This window comes from Lotus japonicus, chromosome 1 (assembly GCF_012489685.1).
Source record: "Lotus japonicus ecotype B-129 chromosome 1, LjGifu_v1.2".
Classification (NCBI taxonomy): Eukaryota; Viridiplantae; Streptophyta; class Magnoliopsida; order Fabales; family Fabaceae; genus Lotus; species Lotus japonicus.
This window is the reverse complement of record NC_080041.1, coordinates 9,931,100-9,947,784: the sequence shown is the minus strand read 5'-3', so window position 1 is coordinate 9,947,784 and position 16,685 is coordinate 9,931,100. Positions and strand designations below refer to the sequence as shown.

General features: G+C 36.9%; 1 protein-coding gene and 1 pseudogene across 1 annotated transcript; both read left to right on the top strand.

Annotated features, from left to right (window-relative positions):
* Positions 1-2,057: 2,057 nt before the first annotated feature.
* On the top strand, positions 2,058-6,388 carry LOC130733522 (uncharacterized protein At2g29880-like; annotated as a pseudogene).
* Positions 2,543-4,978, top strand: LOC130733520 (protein ALP1-like). Its single transcript, XM_057585739.1, has 3 exons — positions 2,543-3,971; positions 4,063-4,288; positions 4,366-4,978. The coding sequence occupies exons 1-3, from the start codon at positions 3,456-3,458 to the stop codon at positions 4,833-4,835; spliced, it is 1,212 nt and encodes a 403-aa protein (XP_057441722.1). The 5' UTR covers positions 2,543-3,455; the 3' UTR covers positions 4,836-4,978.
* Positions 6,389-16,685: the final 10,297 nt, after the last annotated feature.

Sequence of the window (16,685 nt, the reverse complement as noted above, 5' to 3'; positions counted from 1 at the left end):
GAACTATCAAATAACGCAAGGAAATACATAAGTACATGATCCGCCAAGTGACGCGGGAACTAGAAAAATGTTGTACAAATGTCTATAGGATGAAGGAGTCGTGGTGGCCCGCCACATGTGAGGTGACCCGCTGAACAGAAGCTCGCTCGCTGGGTGACATGGTCTCCCGCCAACCTCTCCTCATAGCGCCCTTAGCATGAGAGCGTGGTGTGTCTTCAAGCTGAAGTCGTCGCCGCATCGTCTCTAGGAGAAAATCCGCCCAATATGCATGCACTCTCTCGCCCAGTCCTCAAGTCTGCAATGTGTCCAAGCTCCATGTCCAAGTCTCAAGGGCTAGGAGTGACCCCACTCGCCGCATTCCCGTTGTCATCCCGTCTGACCTGTTTTTTGTTTATAAAATTTCTCAACTATAAATAACCATCAGTGCCTCAAGAATCATAATCACAATCTAATTTCATCATTTCTCTCCTTGGCAAGTAGTTAATGAAACTGAAATTGCATTGGGTCGCCACCGTTTTAGCGTGAGGTTGCCACCCTTTAGCGGTAGGTCGCTACCCATCCGGTGATATCGGGCTAGGTCAGAGTGGACCACCTGAGTCTGACTAGGACTTTTTCTCGGTATTTGAGCCGAGGCTTTGTTCACACGCTTTTCCCATAAGATCATTGTGTGGCCTCGCCAAGAAGATGACGAGGGCTTCACCTCGCCAAGTAAATGACGAGGGCTTTGCCTCACACTTTATCCCATAAGATCATAGTGTGGCCTCGCCAAGTGACGAGGGTTTCACCTCACACCTTGTGCGGCCTCGCCAAGAAGATGACGAGGGCTTCTTTAACACGCTTCTCCCGTAAGATCAGGTGTGGCCTCGCCAAGTGACAAGGGCTTTCCCCCATACCTCAAAAAGGTGCGACCTCGCCAAAATAAAACGACGATGGTTTTGGCCGCTCGGGGTCAAGATGCTCAGGTCCCAATGACCATTTGGGGTGCCTAGTCATAGATGCTCGACCCTTATTTTGGGGAGGCTTTGTTGGATAAGAAGCTTATCCACACGCGTCGCCAGCGGGTGACGGTGATTGCAGTCGGTCTTTCCGGAGCGATAGCCAGACATCAAGGTCGTGTTGGGATGGCCACCTTCAGAGAATTTTTCCCACCGAAGAATCGCCGCAATCCTGTCACATAACCTTCAAAAGAGTTTTTTAAAGTGATGCATTTCGAAAGAGGCATGTGGCATTCATTAAACACAAAAAGCACATAATCATTGTGTCTTCCAATTGTTTAACCAATACGTTGTCTCAGTTCCACAAATAGATTCCTAGCTCTCATGTTTTGACTGGAGCTCGCCAAGGTAGTTTAAAGAAGCTCCTTCCTATTCTGCTTTTCCTTCAAGCATTTCCCGTGAAAGTAGGGTTATGATAGTCATCCTTATGCAGCGTCTGCAATGTCCTAAAGAGAGGATGGTGAGGAGTATCATATCGCCCATCACATAAATCAATTCTACCAACAAATGCTACAATTTTTCTTCTATTACTTCTAGCATATCAACCATCACATAAATCACATAAATCAAGTCCAGCTTTAGCATTGCATAGTTCTTTTGTTGTCCATTTTTCTCTTGGTTCATTACAATATATAAAATCTTGAGCTCAAAGCCATAAGGTCATGTGGTTTTCAACATGAGAAAGATTTCCTACAACTAGTCATATCTCATCTTCTCTAAAAAGAAATTCATAATGAATGTTTGTTGGATCCTAGTGATGACTTTTAGCTAAATATCATAGTGATGCTTTTAATTATAAACTCTGACTTTTCTAGATGTTTTGCATCAACATGAGTGTGTGCTCATGCATGCATGCATTGCAAGTTAAAAATGTTTACATTTAGGTCTAATACTTAAGAGTAAAATTTTCTGAACGAATCCAATGTTTCTTCTTCCTATGGAATATGCTGCATATAGAAAGTATTCTATTTTGCATATTACTAATGCAAGAACTTAAAACTTCAGCTCATGCTGCATATAGAAAATATTATATTTTGCATATTACTAATGCAAGAACTTAAAACTTCAGCTCAAGAGAGTTTCTTTACGACTTTACTAAAGTTGTTTTGTTACAAAGGCTATCAACTGTTCATTTTGTTTTTTTTTTGTAAAACTTATCCTAAATTTTCATGAATAAAGGAAATTAAGCTTCAATTTCATATACTTATCTGCATTATGGGCCCGTTTGGTGAACAGGAAAGGATACGATAGGATATGATACTTATCATATCCTATTTTAATCCAGTGTTTGGTGGCCCAATAGGATATGATAGCTTATCCTTTTATCATATCATATCCTACCTCTTTAGTTATTTTTTTTATCCTAGGGGGGGACACATGATAGAAACGGACCGGATAGGATAAGAAAAAAAGTTACGTTCTTCTCCTTACTCTTCACGCGTTTCATTTGTCTTCTCTTCTGCAAGCCCTACTCTTCTCCTCCTTCGTTCTTCTACTTCCAGTGCTACCGGCCGCCGCTCTCGCCGCTGCCGCCGCACGCACCTGTTGCAGGTATGTCAACTCTTCTCCTCTTGCGTCCTCCTTCTTCTTCTATTTATTTATCTTGGTTTTTCAGAAAGGGGAAAATGATTTCTTCCTCTCTTCTTTCATTTTCCCTAATTTATTGAACTGATATGGTGGTCTAGGTTGCCATGTAAATGAATGAAATTCTAACCCTAAAATTTCAGTTGCTGTAATTTTCAATTGAGCTGTTAAAATTGTTAATTTCTATTTCTGGGTGTAGCTTAAAATTTAATCTTGTTATATATGAGTTCTTCTCCACCATTGATTTCAAATGTATTTGTAGTTTGCTCCCTATCTTGCCTCGTTGCTGCTGGTATTTGCTGCCATGTATCTAACTTAAAATTATTTTACTGCAATTTACATCAAAAGCTCTAAACACAAGCTCAAACTTAATATTAATAGTACACATGGTAATCACCAAACCACAAGCTTAAAATTTAAGCTTGTTATATTTATCCCCTTCTTTTTCTGGTTGCTGCATTGGCATTTAGTAGCCTAATTTATGTTTCATGTTGAGAAGAACATGGTTGAAGGTTCATGGTTAATGTACCAGTTTTTTCTCCCTTGGGTCTGCTATTTGTGTTTTGAGTTTGTAGACCCCATTGGCTTTAAGGCTTCGTAGACTCTTTGTATATGGCATGCTATTCTTGGCAGTAGGATTTTGTTGAGTTTTGGGGTAGTCTAGGTGGCTCTTTCTTCTGTCTTTTGAGTTTTTTTATTCTCTCTTCCCCTTTCTTCCTTGTTTCTTTTGGGTTGAGGTACCCCTAGTACCTCCTTAAATGAACATTTTGTTTACTAACTTCCTTGCTATTTTTTCCCTATGGAACCATAAACTTCACATTAATAGTTTACTATGTTTATACTTGTCATAATTGTGTCTTGATAACAGGGGTAAATATGAATCAAAAGCAGCGTCGAATGTTAACATATTTAATTATGGAAACTACGTTCTATCAGATGGTGGGGGTTTGTTTTGCCATTGCAATGGCAGTTAGCTCTTCTGCACAATGGTTTTATGAAAATAGTTGTCTTAGGCAACTACCTATAAGTGGAGAAGGTTTAAGAGGAGAGTTATTACAGAGATTGATCAATCGAGATGATGTGACATGTATTGATCAACTTCGTGTGGATATTAGGTCTTTTAATTTGTTATGTGCTCTCCTCCGTAATGAAGGTAAATTGAAAGGGGATGGATTGGTCACAATTGAGGAACAAGTGGCTATGTTTCTACACATATTGGCACATCATTCAAAGAATCGTGTCATAAAGTTTCTCTTTAAGCGGTCGGGAGAAACAATTAGTAGGTATTTTAATAAGGTGTTGAATAGCGTTGTACGAGTGCATGCATCACTCCTTAGAGCACCGGATCCTGTATTAGAAGATTATTTAGATGAAAGATGGAAGTGGTTTAAGGTATGATGTTAGCCTATTGTGATCAAGAAATGACTTTAGTTGTGTATTATTCTTTTAAGATATTCATTTTGTATTTGGGTTTTTTCTATAGAACTGTCTTGGGGCACTAGATGGAACACACATTGAAGTTAATGTTCCAGCAATTGATAAACCAAGATATCGTAATAGAAAAGGGGATATATCTACCAACGTCCTAGGTGTATGTGCTAGAGATATGAGGTTTATATATGTGTTACCCGGATGGGAAGGATCTGCATCGGACTCAAGGATATTACGAGATGCAATTTCTAAGAGAAATGGTTTAAAAGTTCCAACAAGTAAAAGCATTGCATATTGCAAAGTTTATATGATTATATAAATTAAAAATATTTTAAATTGACACATTTTATTATAGGTTACTATTATCTCGTGGATGCTGGGTATGCAAACTCTGAAGGATTTCTTGCTCCATATAGAGGTTATCGTTACCACCGCAGTGAGTGGAAACGTGGATCCACACCACAATGTAAAGAAGAGCTCTTCAACATGAGGCACTCTATGGCTAGAAACGTGATAGAGAGAACCTTTGGATTGTTAAAGATGCGATGGGCAATACTTAGAAGTCGGTCTTTTTATTCACTCAAAGTCCAAAACAACATAATAATTGCTTGTTGCATCTTACACAATTTCATTAGAAGAGAAATGTCTATCGACCCATTGGAAGCACAACTAGATTTGGAACTTGAAGCACAATTACACAATGAGGATGTGGCACATAATGATCCTATTAGTACGATTGAGACAACTGAGGAGTGGTCTGTCTGGAGAGAAAATTTAGCTACACAGATGTGGAATGAATGGGTTGCTACTAGAAATATGAATTAGGACATGCATTTGTTTGTATTTTTTGTCATAAATTTTGGAATTTGAGTTACTTTGCTGGTTTATGGTGTACTCTTGTCTGTTATGTTTTTGGAAATTTGGTTATATATTTGGTTTGTGTACTTTGATAATGAACTATGACATCTGTTTGTTTGTATTTATTGCACTACATTATGGAATTTGTGTCATTGTGTTTGCCTATGACATACTCATGCCTTATGTCTTAATTATTTTTTTAAAATATGTTGAATAAAAGTTTGAGTATCTCATAGGAATGGACTCTGAAAGCAGCATCCAGCAAAACAACAAGAGAAAGAGAGATCGTAGACAATGGTCTAATGATGAGGATGAAGCATTATTATACATATTGATTGAAGCTGTTAACCAAGGTCAAAAATATGAAAATGGACAATTCAAATGAAATACTTTGAAAGCGGCTGATGCTAAATTAGAGAAGAAGTTTCCTGGATGTGGTATTAAGGTGAAACCACATATTGAATCTGCAATGAAGAGGCTCAAAGGAGTTTATAATGATGTTTATGATATGCTAAATCAAAGTGGATTTGGTTGGGATGATGAGAAGAAGATGATTAATGTGGATAGTGAAGATGTGTGGAATGAGTATATAAAGGTTAGTGTTTATAATTTTTCCTCCCTAATGAATTCTTTTCTTTGACAATGTATTTGTGATAAATTAAATTCTTTTCATTTTGTGTTGTTTTAGAGTCATCCAAATGCAAAAGATTATAGGAATGCACGGATTCCACTCCTTGAAAAGCTTGCTTATGCCTTTGGAAAAGATCGTGCTACTGGAAAATTAGCTTATTCACCTGCAGATGTTGTTGAGGAATTGGATAAAGAAGAGGAAGAACAAGCTGATCCTGATGATGTTAGAGTGGAGATGACCCCGACATCATCTGTTAATAAATCACAATGCAGAAAAGATGACCTTGTGGAAAGTCAATCAAGGAAAAAAAAACAGAGGAGCAAATTTGATTGCTAATAGTATATCTGAATTAGAAAATACTCTTGGGAAATGGCTTGAATTGAGTGCTGAAAGATTGGCTGAGGCTAGTAATAGCCTCAAAGTTGATAAAGACATGTTGATGATTCCAGGGGCGTCATGGATGAGCTGCTGAAAATGGGTTTAACGGATCAAGAGCGTTATGCAACTGGAGATAAGATAATGTCTATGCCTCATCGTGTGCACATGTTTTGGGCTTGTCATGGAGAGGACCGTCTCAAGTTTGTGAAGTCATTGATATAATTGCTTTGAGTAATTGCTTTAGAGAATGACATATTGTTTGACGATGTTTTTGCTATTTTGCTTTGTTTATGTTGGCTTCTCTACTACATTCGGATAGTTCACCATTTTGTTGGATGTTTATGTTATTTGGCTTTGTTATGCTATTTCTAGGGTGGAGATGACATTGCTCCTCTATTACATTCGGATAGTACACCATTTTGTTGGACGGTGTTTATGCTATGTTACTTTATTTTGATGGAGGATGTTTATGATGTTTATGTTATTTATAAAAAGCACATGATTCAACTTATCCATTATATTTTCAATGTTTGTGGTATCCTTATTTAATACCCATGGTTTTTCAAGTTTGGATGTGCCTTGGGGTGCTGATAATGTTGTCTCAGATTATTGTTTGAACTTATTTATTTTGGTTTTTATTATTAGAGAGCAATTTCATTAGGACTAGTTTATAATATTTGTTGCTCTTGTTTTTGTATGTTGGTTATAATCTTTGTTAGTCACTTGAGAGAGTTTTTAGCCTATGCTACTATTTAATCAAACATATCTTTTGTTTTCCAAGAAATAAAACAAAAGTGTCCTTTATGAAAATAATTAAATTATTTATATCATACAACTAATCAAAAACCATTTTTATAGATATAATTTTAGATATTAATTTTAAATACTGTGTAAAATATAATTTTGGAAAAATATACATTTAATTTACATTAAAGGGTAATTTTGTCATTTGAGTATAATATTTATCATATCCTGTTGTTATCCAGTCCACCTCAAACACAGGATAGGATATGGGTATATCCTATCTGGTGCACACCAAACGCTTGACAGGATAACAATCTATCCTGCTCTTATCATATCCTGTTGATATCCTGCTTTCCTATCATATCCTATCCTATCCTATCCTGGCCACCAAACGGGCCCTATATCTCTTAATATGTCATCACATACTTCTACAAATTTGGCATCAGAGTTCTATGTTGATTTTCTTTGTCTTCTTCTCATCAGGAAGTTGGCACAATATATACACATCATCAGAAAACTGTAATTGTGGATGCTGGATGAACATATCACATTTATAACAAACCGACATTCCTCACATGAATTTTCTTACAATCTTTCCTATTGAGCAACAACCAACAAAGAAGATATTGAGCATCACTTCTTATACTTCCTAGCCAAATTATACTTTACCTCAGCCTACTCTTTTATGTGCCAAACACTAAGACTTTTGTTGCTCAAAGTTGCATGGAAATTATCTAATGACATTTCTACACATCATGAGAGGGTATACAAGGTAGACAGATACTGATTATATGAAAAAAGGTATTATTTTTTTTTGACACATGGAAATTGAACATCTACATCCAGTATCCTCATGCTATGGGTTATAGCTAGGCAAGCTAACTAATGGGATCACACTGTCAGCGGTGGTAAATGTTTGATAAAGCATACATAATTACCAAATATATCATTATCTACAAGGTTAACTCTCAATAATGCACAGTTTAAAAAATGAATAATGAAACAACTCAGAAACAACCCTCTTTTAACATGGAAAATATTAATCCTACCAGCCTCTATTCTACCACATTCCAAAGATGGAGTGTTAAACAATTCAGAGCAGTGAAAGCATGCCAATCCATACCACAATTTCAGTCCAAACTCATAAATCATACCCTATTCATGTGAAAGATAGAAATCCAGATGTGCGAAACCAGTAATCCAGATGTGCGAAATACAACAAATGGAAAAGAAAATTATATGGCTATGGAGGTGGTGTTTGGAGTTGTTCTTATTTTCTTAATTTCACTTGTCCTGTTCGCCACCGCCAGAAACCAGGTTCATGTTCAAATGGATCCTTCTGCCGAACTTCCACGCCGGCGACACTTGCTCGCCGAACTTCAACCGCCAACACAAAACGTGCTCGCCAGAGCAAAACGCGCTCGCCAGAGCAAACATGCTCGTCAGAATTCCGTCGCCGGAGTAAAACGCGCTCGCCAGAATTCCGTCGCCGGAGCAAAACGTCCTGGGATTGGTTTTGCTCAGTGGCGGATCCAGGACCCCGGGGTCAGGGGGTTCAAAATTTTCAAATGAGCACATCGATAAAAATATAATTAAAAACAACTTAAAAACATTTGGGACATTGCACAAAAACACTAACCAAAAAATCACTTGAAAAATCACTCTAACGTTTAATTTTAAAAAGAACTCGGAGCTATTTGAATCAAGTGGAGGTTCTCTTGGATATGGATATAATAGAATTATGAAGAAACCCAAATCTCAATCCCCAGATTCATTAGATGAGACACAAGTCTAACAGCATGAAGATTACCCCATGTATACAGAGAAGACGACAAAAGAAATCATTGAAGTTAAGAAAAACAATATTGTGAAAATTTGTATAGCAGATAAGATGTTCCATAATTCTGGACATTGTTTTTTTTTTTGAAAATGAAAATATTTTAGAAAGGAAGTGATCTTGAGAACATACTCTCTCAAGTGAGTTAAACAACAAAGGAAGATACAAAGCAAAAACAGAAAAAACAGAACAAGAACAAAAAGACTAGAAAGCTAGAACCAATCTATCTAGTACAACAACTAACTAGAAAAGAAAACAGCAACACCTAGTCAATCTCCAATAAGGCGAGCAAGCCAGCATAGCATAGAAATTGACAAGAAACCAGCAAAGATGTAGTGGAGAAACTGCACCAAGATAGTTGCTGCAACATCTTAGAGAAGATAAAAACATGAATACAAACTCACGGGCCCCAGGGAGAAAGAAGCACACGCCAACAGTAACAAAGCATATCAATTTTCTTAACAATAGCCCAGGAAGTGAGAGAGAACAAATATATATTGAATTATTGATGACCTTGCTAAAATATGAATTAATCACCTCAGTCCACAATCCCATTATAGCACCAATTTTGCAGTTCTGTAACAGCTCAAATTTCACAACATCAAACTTTGCATTTCTGAACTGGGAACTCCAGAATAAGACCAGATTTGGTGTTCCCTTCCCCCTCTCTGGAACCGTCCCCTCTCTAACACACCATCATCATCTTATTCCTTTCCCCAATCTCTCTGGAACCCCTCCCCTCCCTCACTTTCTTACCCAAAAGTTGCTCGCCACTCAATTGGTGCCTCTAAATCCCAATCAATCTGAACACTATCATTCTATTTCTATCAATCTAATTTCTAAACCATTCAAACTAGCATTGCACAAAAACACATATGTAAACCCATTTCTCTACAAAACATCAAAATTCAAAACCAACTCAATTAAACTCCACATCCACCATCTGACCATCACATATTCACATTCATACCAAAATAAATAAGAAAGAAAGAAACCTTGACTCCTTGAGTGCAGATTCCCAACGCTGGCAACTCAGAGCACTAAGAGTTACCCTCTCGTGAGATACAGAGTTTGAGAGGCGCGCGGTGGTGGTGGTGGGTTGGTGGCCGGCGGTGCGCCGTGCTCGACTGCTTCAGTGCGGCCAGACCTAATGAGACTGTGAATTTCGAGAGAAAGACTGGGTGAGAGGACCGTGAGTCTGTCTCTAATTGTGAGAGAGAGAGAGAGAGAGAGAGAGAGGTGTAAGTGGGGTCATAGGTGCAAATAAAATTTTTCAGGGGTTCAAAAAAAAATCAATACAAGGGGGTAAGTAGAATTTTCTTTTTTTTTTCAGGGGGTTCAACTGAACCCCCTCACTCCTACGTGGGTCCGCCCCTGGTTTTGCTCCTCACGCGTTTGCACTTCCTCGATCTGGACTCTATTCCTTCTCTTCTTTCGACCTCGACCTTTCACTCGGAAAATTCACGGCTTGAATCATCAAGGCCAAACGTTGGATCAGTGTTGTGATGTTGGCGATCCGAAACCAATTCTGGATGCGACTCCACTGGCTCGACGAGGATTGTGCAATCTTCCTCTTTTTGATCCCGCAAGCTTTGGTCTCCACTGTCATCATCGTTTTCTCTGTCGTCGTCACTTTTCACGATCTGGTGCCTTCCCTCATCCATTGTAGCCACTGATTTCAATCTGGAATCCACTTTTCTCAACCAAAATCCGTTCCAATCATAGCATCATACTGTAGCTTCCTCACATGCATGAATTCTTTCGTCAGAAATCGTCGGAAATCAAAGGCGAAATCAAGAAAATCAACAGTGAAATCGGTTATGCAATCAATCCATGTGATCCGGGAATCAAAAGTACATCGTTCCCCATAGACGTTGCCAAATGTTCCATCCAAGAACATAGAGTTAGGGTATAGCCCCTAGAGTGAAAGGATTGCAATGAAGAAAGAATCTAGAGAGAGCGTGTAACCGCTTAAAGAGAGAATGTAACTGAATTTCAAGTTTGTTATTTCTCAAATGAGCTAAGAGTCTCTTACAATTGGTAACCGCCTCTATTTATAGGCTGAGGGTTAGGCCTGGATGCGTAACTAACTCTAATGGGCCGGTTGGGCCTTGCGGGGAAAACCCAACTCAAGATCTAGACGACCGCCAAGGGATGGGCACCCCTGGGCGTGGCTCTCTTGTGGGCTGGCCCAGTCCATCCTCAAGAGCCATGATGACCTAATCAGGGCGTACACCAAACCATTCTGTCAGAAGTTACTCTTCTATGCTCTGATTCCCCTAATAATTAATGAGGACATGCCCATATACATCAAGAGATGGTATGACCTTTTCACTTCTAGCTCGCAGGAAGAACACACGCCGTTTACATCATTCTACTGAAACAATAACGATTCTACTATTTACTGCAATGTGTGGGCCAATAATCTGTTCAAATTAAAGGCTAGTTTTTTCGGGCAAAAGGTTAGTATCTTACACCCTTTTCTTGCACTTGGAATGTTCCACAATTGCTTTGATGTGTGTTGCAGGTTCTATTTTAAAAAGAAAAATACACGATCTCAAGTTTGATCATTGAGGGTTGTGAGTAACCAAATACACAGTTGTGAGACAGTGGAGGGAGCACACACACGCGCGCACACACACATATATATATATATATATATGTATATATATGTTGATTGCTGAAATGTCAAACTCATAAGATGTTCTTAGCTGAAATAAATAAGTGCATTAACGGTTAGGAAATAACACAGCTGAAGAATAAGAAAACAGGAGTGCAATAAACAACACAAGAATATAACGTGGAAACTTCAAACCGGAGAAAAAACCACGGCCATGAAATTGTCACTGTGAAAACAGAGGTAGTTTTTTTTTTGAAATGGAAAACAGAGGTAGTTAAGGCTATTAAAGTACCAAAAAGAAGGAAAAAAAATTTGGCCATGTTGTTTGAAAACAGAGTCATATAGGTTTAGATGCCATTGTAAGAAAGAAAGATGCCATTGTTCTAGTATGGAAATGTACCAAGCTTTACAACTATCAAAAAATTAACTTTTTGTTGATACATTTTGTGGTCGCGGGTGACCGTTGTTGGAAACTTTCAGTAGGAACAGCAACAGAGTAGCAGCTTGAGCAAAATTTGTGCAGCAGTAATATAGCTTGAGACGTGTGTTGACACTGTCCTCAAGAGTTTATTCGCCCAAGACGTGAAAACTCTCCAGGATATAGCAAGCTCTTCTAACCAATGGTTAGGACATCAAACAAAGTAAAGAAGTAAAGTATACAACCCAAATAAAATATTAAAAAGACAATGGTATAAGAAATAGTTTTGCACTTGTATCTTATGCTTAGAACATCTCAACGTTGCCACCTCCATATATATATATAGGCAATTCAGGAACATATCCCATCTGTGCAAATAGCCAACGGACAAAACATTGAAGTCAATATACGTTGGAACAAAACTGATGAACCATAATAAAACACATTAATTTAAAAGAAAAGAAACCAACGGTTAGTATATATTAGTTTTGAAGACAAACCTTTTAATAATTATAAATAATATTTATAACAATCCCCCACATTTTAAAAGGTTCTTTTAAAAAAAATATTTTATTTGGGTTGACATTGAGTGTAATGCATAGTGTGGTGTCTTCTGGACTATGAACCAAACCTTAGACTAATAGTACATAACATACAGTGAGATAGTGAAGTATACTTTGATGAACTAAACCACTTGATATATCAATCACACTACACCCATAGGAATGGACAAATATTAGTAGTGCTTGCGGAACTAACAAGTGACTTGTTTTTACCCATATGAACCTTCTTCATGGGATCTCCAATCACAAAGGTTGGGTTCCCATCACTGCTAGTATTCAGATCGGCTTAAGTCCTATCCCCCTCGATGTTTCATATATTAATTTCCTTCCCAGAGGCTTAGTCAGAGGATCGGCCAAATTCACTTCTGACTTCACACAATCAATGGATATTGTTCCATCTTTTAGCAGCTGCTTCACAACATTATGTCTTAATCGCATATGTCTATTTTTACCATTGTAAGTTTTGTTCTTTGCAATGGCTATTGCAGATTTATTATCACAATGTATTGAAACGGGTGGTGTTGGTTTTATTCCCAATGGAATATCTGTTAAGAAATTTCTTAACCATTCAGCCTCACTGCCAGTTAGTTCCAAGGCCACAAATTCGGATTCCATAGTTGATTTAGCAATTATATTTTGTTTTGTAGATCTCCAAGTAATTGCACCACCACTAAGCGTGAATACATAACCATCTCGTCTGAATCAGAGATCCAATTAGCATCGCTATATCCTTCTATTACAGCGGGGAATCCACTATATTCAATACCATAATTTATAGTACCTTTCAAATATTTCATGATTCTAACAAGCGTTGTCCAATGATCCTGATTTGGATTTTTTGTATATCTACTCAATCTGCCCACAACATAAGCTATGTCAGGTCGAGAGAAATTCATCAAGTGCAATAGGCTACCAATAATCTTAGCATATTCAGATTGAGCCACATGATCACCTTTGTTTTTCTTTAGTTGGGTGTGAGCATCATAAGGAGTACTTACCGATTTTGTGTCAAAATGACCAAACTTCTTAAGAAGTTTCTCAACATAATGTTCTTGGGATAACATTATACTATCATTCTTTCTTATGATTTTAACACCCAAAATTATGCTTGCTTCACCCATGTCTTTCATGTCAAATTTGGATGCAAGAAATAATTTAGTGTTATTTACTATATCAGAGCATGTTCCAAAAATTAGCATATCATCCACATATAGACAAATAATTACACATTCAATACCTATTAGTTTTGTATACACGCATCTATCAACTTCAATAGAAGAAAGCTAATTTGCAATTAAGGTTTGATCAAATTTCTCATGCCATTGTTTGGGTGCTTGTTTTAATCCATATAGGGACTTGGGAAGTTTGCACACTTTACTTTCTTGTCCAGAAATCATACAACCTTCAGGTTGTTCCATATAAATTTCTTCTTCTAAATCACCGTTTAGAAAAGTTGTTTTTACATCCATTTGGTGAATCACAAGTTTATAAATTGATGCTAAAGCTATTAAAACTCGAATAGAAGAAATTCTTGTTACAGGAGCAAAGGTATCAAAATAATCAATATCTTATTTTTGAGTTAAACCTTTTGCAACCAACCTTGCTTTGTATTTTTCAATTGAACCATCAGGATTATATTTTCTTTTAAAAATCCATTTGCAACCAATAGGTTTTGTTCCAGGAGGTAAATCAACCAAGACCCAAGTATGATTTTTTGTAATAGGATCAAGTTCATATTTAATAGCTTCTTTCCAAAACTTTGTGCTAGTAGAAGAAATAGCTTCAGAATAAGTCAAAGGATCATTATCAATGAAATAGGTATAAAAGTCATTTCCAAAAGTTTTTTCTGTTCTTTGCCTTTTGCTCCTTCTCAAACCCTCATGAGAACTTTCATTTTTATTTGCTAGAACCTCATTGAAAATAATTTTAGAATTTTCCTCTAACTCATGAGAAATATTTCTAGATTTCAAAGGAAAACAATGCTCAAAGAATTCAGCATTTTTTGTCTCAACAATAGTGTTGCAATCAAGAGCGTTACTTTTCAAAACAAGAAATCTATAGGCAGCACTATTCACAGCATAACCAATAAACATACAATCGGAGGTCTTAGAGCCTATTTTCCTTTTCTTGGAATCAGGAAGCATAACTTTAGCTAAACAACCCCACACTTTTAAATATTTCAAATTAGGCTTATAACATTTCCAAAGTTCATAGGGAGTTCTACCAGTTTTCTTATGAGGTATCCTATTTTGTAGAAAACACGCAGACAATAAAGCCTCACCCCAAAGATTACTAGGCACAAAAGAACTAACAAGCATAGCATTCATCATTTCTTTTAAGGTCCTATTTTTCCTTTCAGCTACTCCATTAGACTCAGGTGAATAGGGAGGAGTTGTTTCATGAATAATACCTTCTTTTTCACAAAAATCATTAAACATAACATATTCTCTGCCTCTATCAGATCTTACTCTTTTTATTTTTCTACTTCGTTGATTTTCTACTTCCGCTTTATATAGCAGAAACTTATTAAAATCCTCGTCCTTATTTCTTATTAGATACACCTTCGTGTACCTAGAAAAATCATCAATGAACGTTATATAATACTTTTTACCGCCTCCACCTCTAGTCATAGTTTGCTTTAAATAACCTAGATCTGTATGAATTAAACTAAGAAGTTCTGACTCTCGATGCACTGAGTGACATGCCTTTTTGGTTAATTTTGTTTCAACACAAATATCACACTTTTTAGAACACAGATCACTTATTCCAGATATTAAACCAAGATATTGCATTTTCTTAATATAAGAAAAATTTACATGTCCTAATCTAGCATGCCACATATTATAAGAGTCAATCATGTAAGCAGAAGGAAAGACATTTTCATACATAATTTCATAAATATTGAGTAAAAAGAGTCCCTGATCACATTTGCCATCACCCACAAAAACGTTGTTTCTTGTCATTACAACCTTATCATTATCAAATGATACTTTAACCCCAGCTTTTCCAAGAAGTGCCACATAGATTAAATTTGTTTTAATTGTAGGCACATGGAGCACATTATTCAAGTCTAATATCTTCCCAAATGTGAGCCTAAGGCGAACTTTTCCTTTTCAAAGAACTGAAACAGTTTGTGAGTCTCCAAGATATACAAGTCCTTTTCCATCCCCTACAAGAGTGTAGGAGGTAAAGACATTTTTGTTTGTACAAATATGTCCGGTAGCCCCAGAGCCTACCACCCATTTGCTCACACTGGCTAGAGTATTTGCTTGAGGAATGACCGCAGCAATAATCTCATCTCCTTCAGCCAGAATAAATTTTGGCTTGGGAGGATTGTCATTTCTCCTTATTTAGGAAGTGGGGTTAGATGATTCAGGCACGTGATCAAAGTTCTCATTAGCGTACCTGATTTTGCCATTTTTTTGAAACTCGGAAGTCGTAAACAATGTAGAGATAGCTACAGCGTTGCTTTCCAAAATAAACTCTTGAGATTGTTGGAAACTTTCAGTAGGAACAGCAACAAAGTAGCAGCTTGAGCAAAATTTGTGCAGCAGTAATATAGCTTGAGACGTGTGTTGACACTGCCCTCAAGAGTTTATTCGCCCAAGACGCGAAAACTCCCCAAGATATAGCAAGCTCTTCTAACCAATGGTTTGGACACCAAACAAAGTGAAGAAGTAAAGTATACAACCCAAATAAAATATTAAAAAGACAATGGTATAAGAAATAGTTTTGCACTTGTATCTTATGCTTAGTATATCTCAACGTTGCCACCTCAATATATATATATATAGGCAATTCAGGAACATATCCCAACGGTGCAAATAGCCAACGGACAAAAACATTGAAGTCAATATACGTTGGAACAAAACTGATGAACCATAATAAAACACATTAATTTAAAAGAAAAGAAACCAACGGTTAGTATATACACCTCCGATCACATATATAAGCAAAACTAACTTTTTAGGTTCATTCATTTAATGAATGTATCTAGTCATTATTATCTATATAGGATAGGGGCAGGTCTCGTTCTGTTGAAAGTCTTCGACTACCTATCACAGAGGTACCTAACTCTATTTGTTGTTGGGCTTGCTGGTTAGATAGGAATTGGTAACAACATAGCTCTTCTTTCAATGCTCTGTAGATTGGGCACTTTTGCCCGGAGAAGGAAAGTAGGTGCGCGAAGGCATTTTCACGAGGTCAACTGATTAATGACTAGATATATTCATTAAATGAATGAACCTAAAAAGTTAGTTTTGCTTATATATGTTATCGGAGGGTGTATTAGTTTTGAAGACAAACCTTTTAATAATTATAAATAATATTTATAACAACTGTTAAAACAATCAGGATTTGCTCTGGCATTTAAAATTAGTGGGCCGCATTTTTAAACAGTACTTATACCCATCCTTAGACCCCCGTGGTAGCTAGCAACTTGAATGTTTGTTTCTATACCGTTTGAGTACTTAAATGTTCATGTTCGTATGATTTACCCACAATTTAGTTAAGTAAAATATAACTTTCGATATTTGTATTTTTAACATTAAATATAATTATAACTGTTGTAAAATGATCAGCATTAAATAAACATACAAAAAACCATCCAAAAATAATTAAGTAAAA

Coding starts and splice junctions, on each gene's coding strand:
- LOC130733520 (XM_057585739.1), top strand. CDS start 3,456: ATGAATCAAAAGCAGCGTCGAATGTTAACATATTTAATTATGGAAACT. Junction 3,972..4,062: donor AAAGATGGAAGTGGTTTAAG/GTATGATGTTAG, acceptor TTTTTTCTATAG/AACTGTCTTGGGGCACTAGA. Junction 4,289..4,365: donor TGGTTTAAAAGTTCCAACAA/GTAAAAGCATTG, acceptor ATTTTATTATAG/GTTACTATTATCTCGTGGAT.